Source organism: Lactuca sativa, chromosome 8 (genome assembly GCF_002870075.4).
Source record: "Lactuca sativa cultivar Salinas chromosome 8, Lsat_Salinas_v11, whole genome shotgun sequence".
NCBI classification, from domain to species: Eukaryota; Viridiplantae; Streptophyta; class Magnoliopsida; order Asterales; family Asteraceae; genus Lactuca; species Lactuca sativa.
Genome location: NC_056630.2, coordinates 163,128,767 through 163,154,337, shown reverse-complemented (window position 1 = coordinate 163,154,337; position 25,571 = coordinate 163,128,767). Strand labels below are relative to the sequence as shown.

The 25,571-nt window shown below is 36.9% G+C and overlaps 2 protein-coding genes and 1 pseudogene across 2 annotated transcripts; 2 read left to right on the top strand and 1 right to left on the bottom strand.

The window, feature by feature from the left end:
- Positions 1-465: 465 nt before the first annotated feature.
- LOC111908566 (plastidial pyruvate kinase 2-like) lies at positions 466-3,323 on the bottom strand (annotated as a pseudogene).
- Positions 3,324-22,689: 19,366 nt separating this feature from the next.
- Positions 22,690-24,085, top strand: LOC111908567 (uncharacterized). Its single transcript, XM_023904384.1, has 2 exons — positions 22,690-23,124; positions 23,264-24,085. Exons 1-2 carry the CDS (start codon positions 22,690-22,692, stop codon positions 24,083-24,085), a joined length of 1,257 nt encoding a protein of 418 aa, XP_023760152.1.
- A 213-nt stretch (positions 24,086-24,298) lies between these two features.
- LOC111908568 (uncharacterized) lies at positions 24,299-25,157 on the top strand. Its single transcript, XM_023904386.1, has 2 exons — positions 24,299-24,473; positions 24,553-25,157. The coding sequence occupies exons 1-2, from the start codon at positions 24,299-24,301 to the stop codon at positions 25,155-25,157; spliced, it is 780 nt and encodes a 259-aa protein (XP_023760154.1).
- Positions 25,158-25,571: the final 414 nt, after the last annotated feature.

The window sequence follows — 25,571 nt, the reverse complement described above, 5'->3', positions numbered from 1 at the left end:
GTACCAAAGGTCTCCTTATCTCAACACCCTTTGAAGCTGAAATTCATATGTGGGAACCATTAATCACGATAGAAGCCATAGAAGAAATTAGATAGAGACAAATCCAACTTCTCAAAATTATCACCAAACCCTATATAGGACTTCGTCTTAATAATCTCATCTTAAGGAATTATAGCCTTCTCAAAATAAACCTTAAAAACCAAAAGCTTATGATGACACTCCTTGGCCCAACCTATAATCATCTCGTTTAGCATTTGGAATATCCCTAATTACAACTGTAAAAAATGTACCTTACAAGAGCAGCAACCAGACTTTCGGCATTTGGAACATCTAAATTGGTGGTTAGTTCATCAAGTTCAAGTATTCCACAGTGAAGCAAGCACATGAGATCAATTGAAAATGGATTTGTGAAATTCCTTCAATCCAAAATACAAAGGGAATGGGCAATTAGAGATGATGGCACACCTATTGACCTGCACTGCAGCTTCCACACATTTCAAGCTCAGCATCACCAACTTGCATAACAACCTGAACTTACAATCAACCATAAACATTAGGGTTGGGTTAAAATGTAAGATATATCAACATACTTTCATTTAATTTTATGTTTAAACAAGTTACCAATTTACCTCGTACCTATAAGACCTAGTAGCACCACATTCAGCATCTGAATGGATACTAATGTAATTAATATACTACCCTCTGTATGTTTTCTGCCATAGTTCTCTTAAAAGGGGCTGAACATGGAAGCTAACATCAACATGGGTTCTGGACAAAGTCATTTTCTTGGAGGTGTTGTAGCAACCTTAGCAAGTGTTACCCTGTTCATTGATGAAGGGCTTACTAGTAATTTTAACTGCTGTAGGAGGGAGTGTAAGAGTTTAAGAGGAGGCAAACAACAACAACCATAAGTTACAAAATCTACAACAACAAATATATATAGAGAGAGAGAGGTACCAGGGTATGCCAAATTCTATCTCTACTAATCTCATCACTGACGAGGTCCCCTCGACAATCTTTATATGTTTTAATCCATTTCATATGTCCTAATTCTGCTTCATCAAGTTCTGCTACCGACACCAATTTGAAAAGGCCTTGAACTTCAAACACTTTGCTACAACCTTGATACATAAATTTCCTCAATATAAAGTGATGTGATTCGAATGTTATCTCCTTCAGTGAAAAGCACCAATATGTATACAACTCTTCTAGCGTACTTGGGAGACTAAGGAGGGATTTAATATTTGGACAAAAAGTCAATTTGAGTACCCGGAGCGTTTTAAGATTAATGTTACTGGGAAGTTTTTTAAACATATTATTGCCTAAATTCATGTAAAATAATGGCTGGCCACTAAAAACCAATGGAACATCATTGTTGTTCCCAAGGTCGCAGTTGTTGAGAAACAAAAACTTTAACGAGTCTGGTAAGGAAAACAAGGACTGTTTTGGAATTCCTCCACCAATACATAAAGTTTTTAGCCTTTTAAGTAGATTTATGTTACTCCTGTTCGATCAAACCTTCCATAGATTCTTACACCTAGTAAAGTCCAATAGAACAAGACTCTCAAGGCCTCCAATGCTTTCACAAACGTGATTCAGACTGCTATAGTTCCAGAGAATCAAATTCTCAAGATTAGGAAGCCATGAAAGTTTGTTGATACTGACAAGTTTGCAAGACTCTTTGAGATTCAAAATCTTCAACGAATTAAGAACCTATACCAAGAATAAAAAGCTTAATTTATCATTGTACATTCACATAAGAACCAATATACAGGTAATAAATCTTAAAGCAGGACCATATATATATATATATATATATATATATATATATATATATATATATATATATATATGAGGGGGAATGAGTGATGAAGCTTCAATTAAAAAGGGGGCATGTCGCATGAGTTTGAAGGTAAACAATGTAAGCAAAACATAAACAGGTTAAAGGACACTAGGGTCAACATTCATAAAGGAACTGTTGAAAAATGAGAGGATATAAAGTCAATAGCAACATTGAATTCCTACCATGAGAGGTTCAAACGTTTTCAAGTTTCCATAACTCATATCTATAGCCACCAAGGCGCTCATCAATAAGCTGGAGGGTATTTTGGTAAAATAACATCCATGCCAGCACAACCATCTTAATTTTGGAAAATTCTTGTTGGACCCCATGAGTTTCACATATTTGAGCTGGAGAAATTTTAGTTTATCCATCTTTGCAAACGAATCTGTTTTACAGATTAATGGCTGCAAAATTAGCATCAAGTGGAAGGATTAATTAGTATCCCTCATATCTGACTTAAAATGCTTCGAAAATTAAAGGTAAAATTTGTTGAATTATTTTACATTTTTTTTTGCATATGTAGCCCTTTTCTTTAATATAACTGAATTATTTTTCATTACCAATGTTAAGAAGTAAAAGATAACTGAATAAATATTTTTCTTAAAGAGTATTTTTGAATTAGGAAAACTTATAGTAAGACTATGATCTTACACATAAGACTTTTAATGCTTCTTCTCTATCTAGTATTGGGATCTGTAGAACATAAGTTTAATAATCTTTTAAGCTGAGAGAGAAATGCAACAAATTGGAAGATTCCATATGAGATATGACAGATATTTGAATTTACTTTTGTTACTCCAAACAACAATATCCCATGTGATTTATGCTCTTTAATTGCGGTTTTAATTTGGCTGAATTAACCGTGACAAATCACAACATCTGACGCTGTTTTGTGATTCTGTCAATTACAAAGTGTACAAAATTTGGGCTCACCAATACTTTTTCTTATGAGTGAATCTCACCTTCAAGAGAGAAAGAGCATCTGTAAATGTTTTCTCAGATGCATCTGAGAACTCCATGTAAATGGGGCAAACTCCTTGATACAAAGCCAATTTCTGTTGTACCCTTTTACTGTTTTTAGACACACATTATCCGAATTCAGTAACAAAATCTATAATTATTCCACCTTGAAATGCTTGATTAAGACTAGAAAGCGTGCCCCCACTCATTAAGCTTGATTCGGTTCTTAATGACACTGTGTGCATCACGTTAACTGCTTTTAGAGGAAACCTACAATTTGACAAAATAAATAAATAAATAAGAATATAAGTCCTAATACATTAAGGTAGGTTTTAGCTTAACCCATTAAGTCAAAAGAGAAAGATGGCTTACTTTCCATGAGCAGTTTCTCCAGAAAGCATGACTGCATCAGCACCCTCTTTAACAACAATAGCAATTCTGAGACCTCAGCTCTTGTTGGTGTGGGATGAACAATCATGCTTTCAAGCATATTTGTTGCAACAATTATAGCTTTTCCCATGCTACGACATGTCCTGATTACCTCTTCCTATAATTTTATTCAACTTAATTAATTAATCCACTGTTTTTTACAATCTATCCTAAAACCATTTCTTCCCAACTCTTGTTGGGCGATCATATGAAAATAATATTAGCTAGTCATGTTCTTGATAAAGAAAATGTCTTCAATACTCTATGATCTTATTAGAAGATCATAAGTATTAGTAAATTTTGGTAGCTATCCACTTGCATGTGTTTGTTAAACAGCAAATCTAGAGAGGTGAAACTCAGTAGCATATCTTACTACTTACTGGCTAGCTTAGCTTAGAGGAGGTGTTCTTATCCCAAAAATTTCTGATACCAAAATTTATTATCATATACATATATGGTAGCTTGTTCATCAAGATCGATAGTTGAGCAACTAAGTGTTCTGAAATCTAGAAATTTAAAGAGCAAACAACGATTGTACTCATTCATATTCACACAACATTATCTTAAAAAACAAACACGTGAATGGATGTTCAAAGCATGGCTATCAACCCATTTGAAACCGACTTGGTGGCAATCGACTCTTTCACATGGCCCTCCTTCACATCTGACTCACAAGCTCCAGGACTAGGAGGAACATCCATTGCAGGAGAGCAGTTAAAGAACCCATGTGGCTGCAAAACCAAAACATTTATATATTTTTTTATAGTTTTTTGTAAATAAAATAAACATACATAACCAATTAAAAAACATACATACCTGAAGCATAAACCCAATCCGTACTGGCATCACAGACCAATCTTCCAACCTAGGAACATGAGTTATCCTAAATACATACCTGCAAATTTTCATATAAGAAAATATTGTACGAAAAGCATGCACAAACTGATTAAAAAAATCAAGGAAATATACTTAGTCACCAGAGAACAATGTCGGTTTCTTCAAGAGATCGATTTTGCTAGACCCATGAAGCCAGACCTTCACCAACACACAAGTTTTGGTTGGGAAATTCTCCTCTGGGGAAATCCTCACCACAAGCATACGGTGTGATCGATAGATTAGGGGTGTTGATCGGGTAATTTTTTCGGGTTTCGGGTAATTCAGGTTTTTCATGTTAGAAAAAATACCCGTTACCCTACCCAAACTAAATTCGGGTAATTCGGGTTTGGGTAATTCGGGTATCGGGTCGGGTTTGGGTAATTCGGGTATTACCCGAAATATTTAATTTTTTTTTTTAATTTCACCTGTAAATAAATTTAATGAAATAAATATGCCGTGCTTTATTAGTCTTGTTTATATAAACACACGAGACATAAACGAAGTTACTCAAGCTTTAAACATTGAGATTTTTTAGTCAATAATACCTGAGATACCACGTAATTTTTTAACAACTTAATCTAATCTAATAAGATGTTAAAAAAACAAATATTTAAAGATCTTAATTTAAAAGTTTAAAATGTTTAAGATAATTGTAGCCATAAGTTTTGCCATGTTCTGAAGTTTTGTCAAGATAATGAGTTTGTTAGTTGCAATAAAAACTATAATCTAGAAAACAGTTAAGTTTTAAAGAACATGACGATATATAAACAATTACTTTTAACTATTGTTAGTGTCATATTGTCATAATAAATAGATTCATGTTTTACAATAATGATAGTTAGTCTAAGCGTGATCAAATACCTGCTATATAGTACAAACTCTACAAAAAAAAAGAATTTTTAAAATAATTCGGGTAAACCCGAAACCCAAAAAATATACCCTTTACCCGACCCGAAAAAAAATCGGGTTACCCAATTACTCGAAAAAATTTACCCGATAACCGATTTACCTGACCCGATTTACCCGATACCCGAAAAAATCAGGTGGGTAATTCGGGTATCGGGTATTTTCGACAGGGCTACCATAGATTATGTTTTAAAAAGGCAGCCCTTCTTACAAACTTGGCTTCTGAACCTGCTAAAGGCATGCAGTTTACCGAATGTAAAAAGTCTTCATCAAGTACTTCTCAGTATCAGGAAACCATGGAAAAACGTTTTTTTTTTTATATTTGTTTATTTAATTTTTCTTCCAATAAGTTTTTCAAAAAACATGAAGGAAGATGCTTTTGATACATTTATTTAAGAGACATTAACAATTCTTATTATTATTCTAGAATTGTTTAATTTAAGTCAGGCATTTCATCGAATGGCTAGAATGCATAAATTTTCTTTATGAATAGATGAGAATCAGAGCAAGGAAAATGAAATTAAACCAAATCGATGATAGGATTGTACAAAGTAATGTAACAGATCTATTCTTACCTTGGAGTCGATGCCTATCCAGAGAAAGTTTAGAAGGCTAGTGAACAATGTTAAAGAATCTCAACAGATGTCGAACCCTAGAATGCTATAGAACATGTTAAACTCTAGAATGGTCACGAATGGTTGAAGAAATACGATGTAGGAGGTAAGATGTTTGTAACATCCCAAAAATACAGGCCAAAAATTTCATTTTTAAATACGTCATTATAAAACCAACAGTGTAATAAAACATTTGTAATATCATGTCATGTCAAAACCAAAGTAGAAATAATCAAACATGTTATCATAAAACAATATGAGAGTGTAAACCCAAAGATCTCATGTGCGGAAAACCATAGTGTGATGCGCTGCGATCAAGCCGGCTCCTTTCCTTTAAACACGAAGTACCTGAAACCAAAACTAAAAACCGTAAGCACGAAGCTTAGTGAGTTCCCCCATCATACCACATACCATATAATCACATAACATACATATATTGTCAGGCATATCTGGGTACTCGACCTACCCCTTCAGTCCTCTCGATCGGATACTGGCTAGCATATCTGGGTGCTGTCCTCCCCTTCGGTCCTCTCGACCGGATACTGGCTAGCATATCTGGATGTTGGCCTCCCCTTCGGTCCTCTCGACCGGATACTGACTAGCATATCTGGGTGCTGGCCTCCCCTTCGGTCCTCTCGACCGGATACTGGGGACTATTTCACCCCTACTACTACCACATAACACATATCACATAATCTATCTAGCATGGTTGGGCGTGACTACCCCTTCAGCCCTATCGACCGGTAATCTGGGGACTATCTTCCCTACTGTCACTAGCACATAGCATCATATCATACTAGCATATAACATATCAGGTAGTAGCAAACCTAGATGAATATCACAGAGACAATCATCTAATCATACAACTCCTACGATGGGCTGGCATTGTGGCCATAGACCCACCACTACTGGAAGGTAACTCACCTCACACTGCAGAAGTCCAATACACACAATCCCACACAGCTGAAGTCCCGCAGGCTGAACCCTAGCTATTGGTTGACAGATTCCCGAACTGTCAACACCAAAATAACACCCAATTAATAATTGGGTCCCAACACATAACCATGATACATACTTGAATAATTACTACATTACCCCAGGCTTGGCTTATTTAAGCCCAACAAGGCCCAATCCATAGGCCCAAAGCCAACTAGGAATCAAAGCCCAACATATGGCCCAATTTTGTAAATAGGGCCCAAACCCTTACAAGGTCTTACCATAAGGCCCAACCATTTAGTCCAGTCCAACATTCAACATTCTAATGGCCCAATATCACATAATCATAAAGGCCCAAACTATGGCCCAATTTTCCAAATTAGGCCCAACTCCTCATATGGGCCTTACCACAAAGCCCATTAATTATTCTAGTCCATTTGCTTGATCTTGGATGGCCCATTTATAATCCAATCATCATGGCCCAAATGAAAGGTCCAATAATAAATCCAAGTGAAATTAGGGTTTCACATAAAATGATGATTAGGGTTAAGTTTCCTACTTAACCCATTATGGACTTAATCCACTAAGGACTTAATCCATTAAGTCCAATATTGCTTAAATTAATCATTGCCAATGATTATTATTTAATTTCTCAAGTTATTAAATAATTCCCGTGTGTCCCGATTAATTTCCCAAATTAAGGTTTTATTGGCATTAGGGTTTTCCAATCCAAATATTAGCCCATTTATCAATTTGTTGGGCTTTTAGGTCAATTAGGGATTTACTGGGCCTATTAAGCCCACTAAAATACTATTGAGCCTATTAGGGTTTTATTGGGTCCATTAGAGTCCATTGAGCTTCATTAGGCGCATTTGAGCTTCTTGTTGGGTTTTGAGCATTCTAACACTTCCTAAGTGTACATGCAACCCTAAATACCTTGGATCTATGTTTTCTCTATGATACATGCAAATAAGAACTTCCAAGGTATTATCCTAATCTAGCATACAAATCAATGAATGTAACAAGATAGAATACATACCTTTTGATGTAGCTTGATGTCTTCAAGCTTTAAGAGCTTTGCCCCAATAGTGTGGAAGCCTCAAGTGGAATCACAATCACCAAAACACTTAGAATAGCTTGAGAGAATTCTACAACACATGAAATCGGCTAGCCCTTTCTTTTCACACACTAGCGGCCAATTTTGGTCAAGAATAAGAAGCTTATATAGTTAGGGTTACACCATGTAAACCCTAATTGACATGGCCTTTCATTTCCATGATCCATGGGTACAAATACACCATGGAGCAACCATGGACCATCCTATGGGTTTTAGCCCAACTTGATTATCCATGGAGCATTAGCCCACTATACAAGTATGGGTGATTTACACAATCAACCCATATATTTGATTAGCCTTCTTTTGATCACTTAATTAATCCTAGATTAATTCTTGATCAATACTAATTAAATAATCTTATTATTCTTATTATTAATATACTAGAACTTATAATATATTAATAACCATAAGTGTCTTATCTCTCTCATTATAGTCTATCCAAGTGCATGATGGTATGCAACCCAAATGGACCATGCCGGGTCGGGTCAAGTTTTACCAATTATAGTTATGGACTTAGACATTAATCCAACACTTCTTTGGGCCCACTAGGGTTTCAAGCACCCAAAACGGATCATCACTATGAGGCAAAGCACACCGCTACCCGACACGGCAGCCGATGGTGGCAGGAGGCGGCAACCACCACCCTAAGGTGGTGGTTTTCAATTTCCTTCATTATTCCAATTTGCAATTTATACATTACAATTCTAAGCTCAAAATAAACACACACTAACAAAATGAACACATACCGGCGGCACATGGTGGCAGCCACCATCCTATGGTGGTGGTTTTCTTCAATTTCCGGCCAAGATTACAACTCCACAACTTCACCCTCAAAGTATATGCAACAACACCCTACTACTCGCATACAGCCACCCACCCACGGTGGTAGTTGGCGGCGGAGAAAAAAGAGCGATGGCAACCACCATGGCTGGCGGCATGGTGGTTCTCCTTGAGATTTTCTGTCCAACGAGTAGTCCTTTACACGCCACGGAGGAGCAGCAACACACACACACACACACAAAAACGACAGCAACAGCAGCGAAAGACGTTCGCTTGCTAGCAAGTCCCCATCGTCGCCGGTGACAAGAGCTTAGATTGGCATCAGCGGCGGCAACAGAAGCTTCGTCTTCAGCGCGCGGCGCCTCGGTGGGTCGTCATAGAGCTATGAGCAAAGAAGAACAAGCAGCGAATGGTGGTACCAGCAGCGGCGACGCAATGGAGACAGCGGTTGATTGTGGTTTCGCTGGTAACAAGTCTGTGGTTGGCGTTGGTGGCTGAACGACTTCATATTGGCAACTGGTGAGGTCACGGTGATGGCTCAACATCTTCAGCGGAAACACTGTGGTGGTATCCGGTGGATGACTAACGTCGGTTGGGAAACAACATGCTCGCCGGACTCGTTGATCGGAACCACGGAGAAAGATGGCGACTAGAGAACTCCGTTGATGGCGGCTGCACTCTTTGAGTTAGGTTAGGGTTTGCGGAACATTAATACCCGCCTCTAACATAAGTTTTCCATAATGGCACAATAAGCCCCTCCCATCCGAGTCCCTTTCAATATTAGGCCATAATTTACCATTTAAACCTCATCCATGTAAATCCTTTACAACTTAAGTCTGGATTTTACACTTTTAACCCTAAATCTCTTAAAGTGTGACAATTAACTCTACGAGACCATCCTTTTATACATAATTATTTATTTTAGGGCTACGAGTCTTTCATTTATTTATTTAATAAATAAGCGGGTGATTAAGCTTGTAGAACCTTAGATGGAATCACCGACTCTTAGCGACTCTTCTGGAAGTGAAAGCTATGGCAACTGCACCTCACACATAATGTGTGTGTGTGTGTGTCTTTTCCTCCTCTTTTACGTTCTATGTGTCTTTGTTCCTAACTCACAAAGAAATGGAGAGAAATCACCAACTCTTCTGCGCGCAAGTGAAATTTGTGTCTTGTTTTGTCCTTCGATCGTGAGAGAGAAAAATGGAGAGAAATTAAGATAGCTAGGGTTGCAGATGATCGTGAGAGAGAAATGGAGAGAAATTCAAGCGGGTTTTCAAAATTTTGGGGATTTCATTTCCCCCCGTATCTATTAAACGCGCCTTTCATTAAAAATATAAAGCGACATTTATAGAGGGCATACATTTAAGATACAGCGCCCTCCGTGTTTTTAATTTTTTTTTTCTTTTGACACTAATTTAAGGGCACGCAATAATGTGTGACCTAAATCCTTAAATTTTTTAATAGATGACACTTTTTTAATATCACTCTCTTTTGCGTAACATAAATTATTGAGTGTCGTAATTTGCGCGTCGTAAAAGGGTCTTTTTCTTGTAGTGAAAAATCACTATCCCAGAATCATAAAAAAAATCTCGCTCCAGTGTGTACTATCAAGCTGGTGCCTTCCCGTGATCCTAAGAGGTACCTGAAACAAATAACACATAACACGGTAAGCACGAAGCTTAGTGAGTTCCCCAAAATACCACACATAGCTTATTAGCCACTCGAGGCTATATTCAATAAGACCCTCCGGTCAATGTGTCTCAGTGGGACCCTCTGGTCTCAAACTCGGGTGGACCCTCTGGTCCTAACTCAGTAGCTCAGAATAATACACATCACAAATCACAAAGACATAATGCTTGATATCACAATACTCAATACAAGCGTATAAGACCCTCCGGTCACACAAAGACTACCACTCTAGGTAAAGTATAGTGAGAAGACTCACATCGTAAGCTAGCAAGTAATAACCTCGTACACAAATCTCGTACTAGCCTCTGCCTAACACATAAGATAATGATCTCTAATTAACACTTAAATCACGACTCAAAATAAAATAGTTTATTGTCTCTCTCAAACTCTTGCAATGGGTAAAAGAGCATTTTACCCCACCATGGCTCCCATTCTCCCTGCCTTGACCAAACCCTAAAGTCAACAGAAGTCAACACTTGAGTCAACTATCTATGTTGACCTAACTCGCCGAGTGCATCTATATGACTCGTCGAGTTGTCTCATCAATTCACCGAATTACCCATGTCCAGAGTCATCGGGGAAAACCCTAGCAGACTCGTTGAGTCAGTTCGTTGACTTGGCGAGTCCCCTCATTCTGAATTCTCGTTCAGATGTTTTAAGGCAGATATACCCCTCCACACTCTAGATCTAGGCTCCCATGACTCGAATGTCACGTAAAGCTTCGATCTTTACGTTCATGCATGACATATTTTGCTCCAAAATTCCAATACAACTCTAATAAAGATGTTTATGCTCAATAACTCTTACATGGCTGAATAAAGCTGGGACCTTTGGAGTCTATGGACCTTACAAGGTCCAGATCTGAAGTCTAGACCTCCTGATAAACTAAATGCACTCAATGTCCCAATAAAAAGGTGGTAAGAACCCTAAACTTCCATAATCATGAGATCTAACAATTTAGATGAGAAATGTGTAAGATTTTTCTTCCACCGAAGCTCTGGATAATATAGCATTGGTTCCAACACGTCCTCCTCATTCCTTGATGGATAAACTTCTTCTTCTCCTCAAAAGATGCACTAAAGTACTCAAAGATTAGCCTTAGAACTCTTTTAGCTCACTACACACGTTTAGGGTTTCACACAGGGAAGTTGGGCAGCTGGTGAGGCGCAAATGAGGTCATAAGTGCTCTTAAATATGCCTCAACCCCGGGGATTTAGGGTTTCATCTCACAGCACCAAATCGGCGAGTCGGCTCTCTGAATCTTCGAGTCAGTTATTATACCCACATGGTCAAATCAGTCTCTACTCGACGAGTTGAGGCACCAACTTGTCGAGTTGCTGAATAGATCTCAAAATTAAATAAATAAATAACATACCTGGGAGTCCGGATGTTACAGTTTCTATGTTGAAGCTTGGGCCTTTACCATATCTATATATTAGATAGTTCTCGTACAATTAATAGGACATGAGTAGATTTAAAAAGCTAAAATTATAACAATTTAGAGGGTTCCAGCAGATGGGAGATGTCTATTTAGAGCAATAGCTCATTTGGTTTGCTTGAGAAATGGAGAAAAGGCTCCTAATGAGAATAGACAATGAGAACTTGTTGACGAACTAAGAGCTCAAGTAAACTTAGTTTAAAGTTATTGCCTATTTGATGTAGTAAAAAATTTCATAGTATGATTGACATCTGTTGATTGCAGGTTGTTGATGAGCTCCTGAAGAGACAAAAAGAGATTGAATTGTAAGTTTCTTTACACAAGTATATAATTTTTCAACAAATTATATAATCTCTCATTAAAAGCTCAAGTGTTCCATTCTTTAAAAACATTCTGCAACTAATGTACATTTCTATTACAATAATCTATAGAAAGTATTATAGTTTGGTGGAGAGTATTATATCTCACCATGTGGTATGCATTCTATTAGAATTACTAAAGTTTGTTTTATTATTCGTCTTATAAAGGCATTCTAATTGAATGTCATTATTACATAATTCGATTTAATGGCAGTTATTCTCATAGAATGTGTGAAGGGAACATGGTGATAAGGACATGAAGGTTGGATGATCTTGTGTGTATTTGAGATGAACAATGGTCACCAACGAAAGCATTACTCATCATTATATTCTGGCAGAATAATCTACAATAGAATGATAAGACTATATATAATATTATATTCTGGTAGAATAATTTACAAACTGTGTTTTTTTTATCAATAAGTGTTATATTATCATAGAATAGAATATAAAGTTTTTTGTTTTTTTAAAAATGTGATAGAAAAAATTTAACCTGTATCTAAATACTTGTTATTCTTCGAGAAGTAAGTCTCTTTATTAGTTTATGCGTTGCATTTTCATAGAATAACATTACAAAAGAATGTCATTCTGAAAGAATAAAACTGGGTATGAATAAAAATTATGTTTGAATTATTTAAACTGAATTAATAAAAAAAATCATCATTCAGATTTAAGATAATAAAAAAAATCCGAAAATTCCTTTTTAAAATTTTTGTTCCTAATTTGAAAGTAATGGAAATGTACAATTTTACAATTTTGTTTAATTAAAAGGTATTATTCTATTTTTTTTAATTTAATAATATGGATATAGGGCTTTCTAAAAGTAACTAAAATGATTGGTCTACAATCCTTCCTACATCCACATAATAATAAGATAGAATACAATAAACTAAGTCTATATATATATATATATATATATATATATATATATATATATATATATATATATATATATATATATATATATATATATATATATATATATATATATATATATATAAAATGGTTTGTTTCTTCCTCCTTCCAAGTAAATGATGTATTGAGAGTTTGTTTCTTCCTCCTTCCAAGTAAATGATGTATTGAGAACTAATAACATAATTATCCATTTAGTTTAAATAAATCAGGTTGTTACTAAATACTTAAGTGAATTTTTTTTAGCTTCTTGGAAGGAAGAAAAGATAGATCATAATATATATATATATATATATATATATATATATATATATATATATATATATATATATATATATATATATATATATATATATATAGTTAGGTTCATATGTTCTAATTATCTATTATGTGGATGTATGTATCAATATGGACCAATCATTTCAAAAACATAATTAAGGGTATATTATTAATCTTGAGTTTTTATTAATAATATTAAATAATTAAAGAAAATATTAATCACCTATAATCAAGGTTCTAAAAAGCTCGCCATGGCACGCCATAACTCCAAGGCTTGTACTTGCAGCCAAGCTTTACCAAAACGCTGTCTTAACTCATATATGTGTATAAAATAAAAAATAATTGAAAATACGTATAAAATATTAATTAGATACAAAATTGCAGCCCTAAGTCACGCCTTACAAACAACGTGGCTCGCCAAGGCTCAAAAAAGTTTGAGGCTTGACATTGCCGCCAAGTGATGTCTTACGTTATTTAGAAGACAAAACTACAAATTTGGTCCTTGTGGTTTGCCAAAACCTTTGGATGGGGTCCAAAAAGTTTCCAGCTTTCACCTAAGGTCCAAAATCAAGGTTTTCATGGCTTTTTAGTCCATTCCGTCATTGTCCTTTTGTTTGGAGCCGTTAATGCCATCACGTGCCCTACATGTGAGGGCATTTTGGTAATTTTAGGTCCTAGCCTCCGTTGCTGCCACTTCAATTTATAAGATTGCAGAGTGTACTTCACTCCTTCGTCTTCTACTCATACCTCAATTAGCCACACGCAAAAACCGTAACGATTATCATAGAATCGGCTTGTGTTCATGCTTTTGAAAATGTGGGGACTTAGAAATGTTGGAGAGAATGTTAACGTTCAAGAAGTTTATGTTAAGATTCAAACTTTGAAAGAACTTAGAAAAACTTTGTCTTTGATGATCAAGCTTCAAACTTTGAAAAACTCTAACATTCGTCTCTTTCTGTTTTGAAGATGGTTACCCTAACATATTCTCTATTGAACTTCATCACGGAGGGAGTTTCACAAAGTTTCCAAATATCAGGTATATTAATGGGCAAGTAAGGTACTTTGATGTTGTCAACATTGATGAATTTTCTATTCATGAACTAGACTTGATAATGAGAGAATTAGGGTATGATGGTACTGAAATCATGTATTACCATTTCCGTTTGCCTAACGAAGGAATTGACTTTGGACTCCGAGCATTAGGTAATGATGATGATGTGCGTAATCTCTCACGGTATGTTACCCATAACAAAATGATTAAAGTGTACACAGAGCATGGTCAAATGAACCTGCTTACATATTCTATGTCCCCAACTGGTCCAAGAAGGGTTATAATAGAAGACATGGACAATCAGGATCCTCTTAGACCCCATCACCTGTAGTTGCTCATGAAGTGGTAACTCCAATCCAAATTGATGTTGGTGAGGTTGATTTAGAGTTAGCATTAACCTTATACAAATCAGCAACACCTGAATTTAGTAGGTCTAATGGTTGGAAACATAGTAAAGGGGCATCGTCTTGTAGTAGAAAGGTTAACTTGGATTGGGAAGGTGGTGAAAAAAAATGGCAAGTGGTGAAGTTGATAAAGGTAAGGATGTTGAGCCAATGCATTCTGAATTTGTGCCTCCTGAATTTGTTGTAGTTGTTGGAATAGTGTCTAAGGCTGCAACTATATTAGGCAAGTATTTGACCCGGTTGTGCATGGTCCTTTTGGGTTGCCTTCACCATAGTAACTTGACAGGATGATTTATTATGAGAGAAGAAATATTATTAATATATTATGAGAATAATATAAGGAATAATAATATTATTATTTGATTAATATAAGTCATAAATTAATTAGGAATTAATTTGGTGACTTAAAGAGATTAATTGAATGAAGGGGCATAAACTGTCAATTGATTGATAATTGTACTTTGGGCTATAAATCCCATAAGGATAAGGGGGGATGGTTTTGAGGATTTTGGATAGGCCTTGAAATCTTACAAGGCTTATCAATTAGGGTATTGGATTGCTTAGGGCCTAAGTTATCCAATTAGGGTTTTAAGGGTGAAACCCTAGGAGCCTTACAAGTATAAATAGACCCTAAGGGTTAAGGAAATCGGCACCTATGCTCTAGAAGAAACCCTGACCGATTCTTGATCCTCTCTCCTCTCTCTCAAATCATCCTCTTGCTAGTTGGTGTTTGTAAGCCATTAGAGGAGTGACAATTGTGACTCTAAAGCTCCAAGAAAAAGAAGATCAAGCAAGTGATTCAAAGTAATCTTCTAATTTTGATTTCTTATTGTTATTATACTCTATTAGCCATTAGAAGTCTTGGATTCAATGTATGTTCAATTAGAGAAACCTAGATCCAAGCATTAGGGTTTGCATGTGCACATAGGAATGTTCATATGGCTAAAACCCATCAGTGGTATCAGAGCCTAGATTGGTTTCTATTGAACTGATGCATTGGTTGCTTGTTTGATGCTTGCTAAATTCGAATTTTGTGTTTCTGCCTATTGGACTCGGTGAGTCCCATAGTGGACTCGGCGAGTAGGCTCGACTCAGCATGTCCATTGTGGTACTCGGCAAGTCCGAGCGTCAGAAAGAGCTAATTTCAGGATTTCTTGCTGTTTATCTTTTAGATACTTGCCTTAATCATATTAGGTCAATATAAATCCGATTTTATGATATATATGAGTATATTCTTGACCTAATTGAAGATATTTATCAATTACTAAAAATATTTATTTCCTTATGTGATAATTGATTAATTATTTTAATTAAATTGGTAAATTGTTTTGCAAGAAATTATTAAATAAATCAAATATGGATAATTATGTGATTAAATGTTAATTTAGATTATTTGTTATTTGATCCCCTATGTTTTGAAAAGTTTAAAACTTGCCCTCAAGTTTTGAAATTTATGTTTTGTGATTAAAAATTTAATTTAGACAATTTAAATTTCAAACCCTAGAATTTTACAAGTTTAAAATTCAACCCTATACTAATATAATATTACAAGATTAATATATATATATATATATATATATATATATATATATATATATATATGTATAATTAAAATGCTAGTCTTACCGTTAGTAGGCCTCATTCACGAAGCCGGTCTATAAGGTGGGTATAAGGTTGCTGCCTATAAAATGGCGCTTAATGGGTGTACACTCACACCCACCGCTTGCTTGATCGGTGGAGGGTCGTTAGCCGAACGGGTAGGATAGGGCAACCTCACCTCCTCATTAAAAGTATAATATGAAATACAAAGTAACTACATGTTTTTCAAAAATTCCCAATCCTACTTACTTTAGGAAAGTGAATTGATGCAATCCCATGAAATTACACTTTGCACCCTTGCTAAGAAGTTAGTGGAGCGTGTGTGGTTTACCGGCACACTAATTGGTTCTAAGCAAAGGTGGAAAAGGGTGATTCTTTGTTTATCATAGTTCGATGGAGCGTGTGTGGTTTACCGGCACATCGAATAGGTGATTGTTACAATGAAGGCACCATGTGAATTTGCATGGTAATTCACACCCACTTTGTGATTCTCGGTATCCCAGTCACAAACGAGAGGGGCATATCGAGATTTAAACATGCCATTGAAAAGTTTCAATGAATCTCATCCAAACCTAGGAATTCTCAATACTTTTAGAACTTAAAGTTATGTTTTCATGGTGGAGAATTAGTGAATCATTATTCACTTACCTTCAAATTGTTTGCATGTTAGATTACGACATCCCTTTTCTAATATGTAAATATTGTTGTTGGATCCTAGCCCTAATTTTCTTATTGGGTGATTATTGGGGATTCAAATTCTAATCTATCTTTGTCCTTTCTATTTGTATATGCCGAACGCGAACAACGTTGCTGCTAGCTTGTTCACATTGATGAGCCTTTTCCAAAAGGTGACTTTTGATGGGACGAACTTTAGCGAATGGATAAGATACATTCGCACAATTGCTCGCTACGAGGACAAGGAGTATGTCCTCGATGAGAAGCTCGAAAAGATCAACCCAGAAATCGCTACTCCGGCTGAAATGACTGCTTTTGAGACTCATGAACGTGATGCAACGAAGTTTCATTGCATCATCATAGCCACAATGAACGCCGAATTCCAAAAGTCCTATGAGGACATGTATTCGTACGAAATGCACCAAGACTTGTTGGAGAGATACCACCAGAACGCGAGGCAGGAGCGTTATGAGATTTTCACTAACATGATCTCCGCTAAAATGGGCCATGGAGAATCTCTAACCGTGCACCTGCAAAAGATGCAAAGGTATATCGATCGTCTTCGCAAGTTGAATGTTGACTTTGGGGAAGACTTGGCGATCGACATGGTGCTTCACTCTTTGCCTCCGTGTTACAATCAATTTAGGATGACCTACCACATGAACATAGAAGAGGTCACCCTAAGTAAGCTCCGAGGTCTCCTTAGGGTTGCTGAAAGGAACCTCAAGGACAAGTCAATTGTACCCACTCCCAATCCACCCGCTGCTCCTGTTTTGGCCATTGGGCAAGGAAGAGGCAAGAAGAGGAAGGCTCTGTCTAAGAGTCACCGCAAGGGAAAGTCCCAAGATGGTTCCTCCTCTAGTGGGACCAAAGTTGATCCCACTAAGCCTAACCCTAACCCAAAGGAGGCAGAGTGCCACCACTGCCACAAAATAGGGCATTGGAAGAGAAGCTGCCCAGACTACCTGCAAGCCATCAGGGAAGGAAAGATCAAGCTGTCTTTCGCAGGTATATACACAATTAAATCTAATGATTCATCTCATGCTATTTCTTGGGTCCATGATACCGGTTGTGGTTACCACATTTGTTCTGAATTGCAGGGACTAAGAAGAAATAGGGATGTGGAGCATGAAAGAATAAATCTAATCATGGGGAACAGAAGATCGTCGCCTGTGACCAAGATTGGAGTCTATTCTTTAGTGCTTAGGAATGGTTTATGTTTAGATTTGAACAATTTTTGCTATTCGCCAGAAATGGAAAGAAACATCATTTCATTTCATGGTTTGTTTAGAAAAGCTTTTAGATTTTCTTTTAATAATGAGAATGGTTCTATTCTTGCTTATCTAAATGGTGTCTTATATTTTGAAGCAATACCGTGTAATGGAATTTATGAAACTGTTATGATTGTAGATAACTTAGGAAATGATGTTTTATGCATGGATTCTTCCAATGGTATGGATAGAGAATCCTTATGGCATTGTCGTCTTGGACATGTCAACAAGAAGCGCATAGACCAACTCCAAAAGGATGAAGTGTTGGAGTCATCCGACCTTAGGGAAGATGACACATGCGAGTCTTGTTTGCTTGGAAAGATGACTAAGTCACCCTTCACTAGTACATGTGAAAGGGGTAAGGGTCTATTGGACCTCATACATGCCGATGTATGTGGACCATTTAGATCAACCACGAAGGATGGGAACCGCTTCTACGTGACTTTTACCGATGATTATAGTAGATATGGGTATATCTACTTAATCAAGCAAAAGTCAGAAACCTTTGAAAAGTTCAAAGAGTTCAAGAATGAAGTGGAGAATCAATTGGGCAGGAAAATCAAGATGCTTCGATCCGATCGAGGAGGAGAGTACCTAAGTCTTGAATTCCACGATTATCTCAAGGAGTGTGGAATAGTTTCGCAATTGACGCCTCCTAGGGCACCGCAGTTGAATGGTGTGGCAGAAAGGCGTAATCGAACCTTATTGGATATGGTTCGCTCTATGATGAGTCGTGCTTCACTACCTATCTCTTTTTGGGGTTATGCCTTAGAGACTGCCGCCCATATCCTTAACCGAGTCCCTACTAAGAAGGTTGCCAAAACACCTCACGAAATGTGGACAGGGAAAGCTCCCTCGTTAGCGTATATCAAGGTTTGGTGTTGCGAGGCTTTCGTAAGACGAGATACTCACAACAAGCTCGAACCTCGTAGTGAGCGATGTATTTTCATCGGCTACTCGCAGAAATCCTTTGGATATCTCTTCTATAGACCGATGGACAATGTTGTCTTTGTTGCGAGGATAGGAGTTTTCCGAGAGCGAGAACTCATAAGCCAAGGAGACAGTGGGAGGCAAATCGAGCTTGAAGATATTCAAGAGTCGATAGATGAAGGAACCTCTACCACTGGCACTCAACCCGAGGAGGAAACTCCGGTTGAACCGATTGACGAGTCCTTACCACTTAGACGTTCCGAAAGAGCTAGAGTTCAACACCAGTTTTATGGTTTTCATATTACTACCGAAGGGGATACGTATATTAGTGATGGTACACTAATAAATATAGATGAACCTAATAGCTTTAAGGAAGCCATGGTAGGCCCGGAGTCTGCGAAATGGAAAGAGGCAATGGACAACGAGATCCAGTCCATGTATGACAACCAAGTTTGGAATTTGGTTGATAATGTGCCCGGACGTAAGACCGTTGGGTGTAAATGGATCTTCAAGAAGAAGACTGACATGGATGGAAACATACACAAATATAAGGCGCGATTGGTTGCGAAGGGCTTTACTCAAACTCCCGAAGTTTACTATGATGAGACCTTCTCACCAGTTGCGAAGATAAAGTCTATTAGAGTGATGCTAGCTATTGCCGCATTTCATGATTATGAGATTTGGCAAATGGATGTCAAAACCACTTTCCTTAATTGGAATAGGCTGAGGATGTTTACATGGCTCAGCCAGAGGGTTTTGTCGATCCGAAGCATCCAAATAGAGTGTGTAAGCTTGAGAAGTCCATTTATGGACTTAAGCAAGCATCTCGCAGATGGAATCTTTGTTTCGATGAGAAAGTCAAAGAGTTTGGATTTGTACGAAGCTAAGATGAATCATGTGTATATGTCAAAGCCAGTGGGAGTATAGTAAGCTTCCTCGTTCTGTATGTCGATGACATACTACTTATAGGAAACGACGTCCCGAATCTGCAAGAGGGTAAGTCCTGGCTCGGGAAGTGCTTCGCTATGAAGGACCTCGGAGAGGCTTCCTATATTCTGGGAATAAGGATAGTGAGAGAACGAAGTAAGAGACTAATAGGACTTAGTCAGAACACTTACTTAGATAAAGTACAAAAAGGTTTTAGTATGGAAAACTCGAAGAAGGGAGAATTACCGATACAAAGTAATGCCAAGTTGAGTAAGACTCAAAGTCCGAGTACCGAAGCTGAAATTGCAGAAATGAGCCGAGTACCATACGCTTCCGCAGTTGGCTCAATCATGTGTGCTATGACTTGTATTCGCCCTGATGTAGCCTTTGCTTTGAGCATGGTTAGTAGATATCAAGGGAACCCTGGCAGAGCCCATTGGATTGCGGTCAAGAATATCCTTAAGTACCTTCGGAGGACGAAGGAATGGTTCTTAGTCCTCGGAGGAAGTGATGACTTGAAGGTGCGAGGGTATAGTGACGCCAGCTTTCAGACCGACAGGGACAACGACCTTTCGCAGTCGGGCTGGGTCTTTACCCTGAATGGAGGAGCAGTAACTTGGAAAAGTTCCAAGCAAGAAACCGTAGCTGATTCAACGTGTGAATCAGAGTACATTGCAGCGAGCGAAGCGTCGAAGGAGGCTATATGTTTGAAGAACTTCATCGGTGATCTTGGAGTTGTACCTGCCATAAAGGAGCCCATGGAGATTTTCTGTGATAATGAAGGAGCGGTTGCCTTGACCAAGGAACCGAGGGATCATGGTAGATCTCGACATATCGACAGAAAATATCACTTTATTAGACATCGTGTAGAAGAAGGACAATTCGTGATTAAGAGGATATTAGCAGAAGATAACCCAGCAGATCCGCTTACGAAGGGACTAAGTAGGGTTAAGCACTTGTAGCATGCTAGGAGTATTGGGCTGAAGGATGATATTAGTATAGATTAGATAGTATTAGAAACGTGTAATAGATAAATGTAATTAACATTTGATGATTAAATAAAAGAGTATTATTTATGAGTAATGTTACTGTCTTATGTTAATTGTTTAACTATTGTTTCACTTTGCACGTTTTGACTTCCAGAATAATTGAGTTTATTAAGAATAATCGAATTATTTAAATTATCCACAATCGTTCATATGTTGGAAGTAGGTATGAATGAAGATTGTCATGAATTGGTGTGTAGATTGTCTAAATGGTATTAGACATAGCAAAAGTTTGCTGCAACTTTCATGAGTGCTTATGAACTAGTTTTAAGCATTGGAACAAACCCGCGCTTGCTGGAATCACCTTATGGAATGTGATAAAAGGGTGATCGCAAGACGATAATATCATATAGTCTTAAAACCGAGATATATGGTTTGTTATTTGTTAATTGATTGTTCATTGATAATGCGAAACCGCATCAGTAACTTGATGTTATAAAACACATTGTTGTGTATAGTTGATTAATGAATAAGTAAATGCATATAATTCGAAGTTTATCTGTTACTTTTATCCTAAGAGGATAAAAGCGATATCTCGGCCGCTCGATGATTTGATTTGACTTATGTGTCGGGCCTGGTCAGAACTGAATTGATGTGTTCGATTAATTTCTATGTCAAATAAATCTGAGATCGAGAAACCAAATGCTAGACAAATTGGTTCCATAGAATTGTCAGCATGATATCTAAACAGAGGACTGTACGATCCCTTATCTGAAGGACAAGATTGATTAGATCAGAGTTTGACAGCGACTTTAAGAGCAACGATTGCTAATCAGATTATACTTGTATATATAGTTACTAGACTTATCCAAGTGGGAGACTGTTGGAATAGTGTCTAAGGCTGCAACTATATTAGGCAAGTATTTGACCCGGTTGTGCATGGTCCTTTTTGGTTGCCTTCACCATAGCAACTTGACAATATGATTTATTATGAGAGAAGAAATATTATTAATATATTATTAGAATAATATAAGGAATAATAATATTATTATTTGATTAATATAAGTCATAAATTAATTAGGAATTAATCTGGTGACTTAAAGAGATTAATTGAATAAAGGGGCATAAACTGTCAATTGATTGATAGTTGTACTTTGGGCTATAAATCCCTTAAGGATAAGGGGGGACGGTTTTGAGGACTTTGGATAGGCCTTGAAATCGTCCAAGGCTTATCAATTAGGGTAGTCGATTGCTTAGGGCCTAAGTTATCCAATTAGGGTTTTAAGGGTGAAACCCTAGGAGCCTTACAAGTATAAATAGACCCTAAGGGTTAAGGAAATCAGCACCTATGCTCTAGAAGAAACCCTGGCCGATTCTTGATCCTCTCTCCTCTCTCTCAAATCATCCTCTTGCTAGTTGGTGTTTGTAAGCCATTAGAGGAGTGACAATTGTGACTCTAAAGCTCCAAGAATAAGAAGATCAAGCAAGTGATTCAAGGTAATCATCTAATTCTGATTTCTTATTGTTATTATACTCTATTAGCCATTAGAAGTCTTGGATTCAATGTATGTTCAATTAGAGAAACCTAGATCCAAGCATTAGGGTTTGCATGTGCACATAGGAATGTTCATATGGCCAAAACCCATCAGTAGTTTATGTAGAAAAAGAGTTAAACAAAGAGATTGATGTGAATGAAGAAGTTAACATGAACAAATCCAGTGGTGAGGGTGTAGAAGGATTTGCAGATGAGGGGTATAGAGTTGTCATGGATAATGATCCTCAAGGAGTCAATGAATTTTCAACTAACATCAACATATATGATGAGTTAATGAGAAACTTTCAACCTTTTGAAGGGTTTGAAAATCAAAATAGCATCCTATTTAATGGGTTTGAAGGCCAAGATAATATTCCTTTCAATGATGAGTGGAGACAAAAGGAGCCTGATGACAGTGAGTTTGAGAATCAAAATAGTGAAGATGAAGATAATGACTTTCTAATTGATGAGGACAACATAATTGAAGAAGTTGAAGTTGACATGGAGGATTTCAATCTAAATATTGATACAAAAGCAGAGTTCAATGGATGTCAAAGTTTGGGTGGTCAAAGAAATGAAGATAGTGATGAAGAAGAGGATGTGGAGGTAACTGATAATGACGAGTGGGATTCACTAACTGATGACTCAGGGGACAACAGGAAAATAAGAGAAACGATCAAAGAGTTGGGGAAAAACATTATGTTTTGCTGATGAGGTGCACAATGTAGCTTTTCATATTGGGCAGAAATATAAAGCCAAGAAAGAATTGAAAGATAAAGTCGACCTGCATGCTTTAGAGACAAGGAGGAATATCTCATTCATAAAAAATGACAAGAGTAGATTAATAACTGTTTGTGATGGAACTGTAGTTGTAAATGCAAGTGGGGTAGGTGGACCTACCTCTAGGAAAAAGGTAAAGGGTAAAGATGTAAACTCAGATAAAGTTAAATATACATGGAAACTTCATGCATCTAGGTCAAGTGAACAAGACTATTGGTTTATTAAGACCTATAATCAGAAACACATTAGCCTCCAAACACGAAAAATCAGATATTGCACAACAACATTTCTTTCCAAACGTACTATGGATCAGATTGAAGCTAATCATGGACTGCCTGTTCGTGCCCTACAAGAGCAACTCCAATCAACATATGGAATTAGTATTTTAGAAGAGAAATCATTTAGGGCAAAAGCATTAGCCACCAAAAATGTTGCAGGGGATTACGTAAAGCAATATGCAGCTTTGAGAGAGTATGTACTAGAGCTACAAAAGACAAATGAAGGTACAACTATAAAGATTGATGTGGTTTCTGAACATGTGGTTTCATCCCCAACCAGGCAATTCAAAAGGATATATGTGTGTTTAGGTCCTTTAAAGAAAGGATTTAAGGCACATTTGAGGGAATTTTTAGGCTTAGATGGAGCCTTCATGAAGGGACCTTTCCCAGGTCAAATACTAAATGCAGTTGGTGTTGATTCCAACAATGGAACCTACCCATTGGCATATGCTGTTGTTGAAAGTGAAAACACTTCAAGTTGGAAATGGTTTCTTCAGTGTCATGCATAAGATCTTGACTTGTATTCAAATTCCAACTTCACCTTTATCAGTGATAGACAGAAGGTACTATAGTTACATTTAATATTGCATACTAGGTTTCATTGCAGACTAATGCTAATTACTTATTTTGTTTTGGTAAAAACAAGGTCTTCTACTAGCCATAGAACAACTGTTTCCTAATGCAGAACATAGGTTCTGTATCAGACACATATATACCAGAACATGAGGAAGTTATTTAAGACTACAGAGTATAATGAGTATTTTTGGAGGTGTGATACAGCCACCACCATATTAGAGTTTGAAGCTGTAATGGTAGAGCTAAGGAATTATGACATAGAAGCATATCAATGGCTCTTGAAAATCCCTCCACATCATTGGGCTAGAAGTCATTTTTCAGGTATTTTCTCAATTTGTTGTCTTATTTTTTATTATAGTATTGATATACACTAACTGTTGTTTTCTTAATGAACTACTAGGAAGGGCAATTTTAGACATGTTATTGAATAACCTTTGTGAAGTGTTCAATAGCAAACTTGTTAAAGGGAGAGACAAACCAATTATCAGATGTTTGGAGTTTATCAGAGAGTACCTTATGAAGAGAGTATGCAATGTGATGAAGGTGTTAAACAAGTGTCAAGGTCCAATAACTCCAACTGGTACTAGGATTTTGGAAGCAAACACAACACTTGCTAGTAAGTATCATGCACAATCGAATAGGGGACAAAAGTATCAGGTGAAAGGTCCATGGAATGATCAACATGTGGTGGACATGGAGAAAAGGGAGTGTAGTTGTAGAAAGTGGGAGCTAACTGGAATTCCTTGCAAGCATGTAATTGGAAGCCTAAATGAAATGGTAGAAAATAATGAAAAGGTGGGAGAATTATACACCTATGTGCATAAGGTGTATTGGATTTATACATGGAAAGAGATGTACTCCTTCAAGGTGGAGCCTATCAAAGGTAGAGCCATGTGGCCTAAGAGTGACTGCCCAATAACTCTTGTGCCTCCACCACACAACAAAGCTATAGGCATGCCAAAAAAGAAAAGGAGGATTACAGTAGAGGAAAGGATTGAAATCTAGCAATGTAAGAGGCAAGCAAACAGTCAGAGTCAAAATGATAATGAAACTCAATCACTGAGTAGGAAGTTTTTGACTGTCACATGTAGTAAGTGTAAGCAAAAGGATCACAATGACAGGACCTGCAAGGCCAAAGATGGGAATTGATGTTTAAATACTTAAGTTGTTTATGTTTGTGAAGACTTGCTAATGCACTTTAGATGTTACCTTGATGCCTTTTTTTGGTTCCATTTTGATAATGTACTTTGATGCCCTTTTATGGAACAATGTACTCTAATATTTTGGTAATGTACTTTGATGCCCTTTGTTGGTAAAGATTGTGTTTTGGCATTAATCTGTTATGGTGCCCTTTTGGTAATTTAGTTTGTTATTGGTTTATTTTATATTGTCAAAGCATGAAGATGTTATGGCAATGCA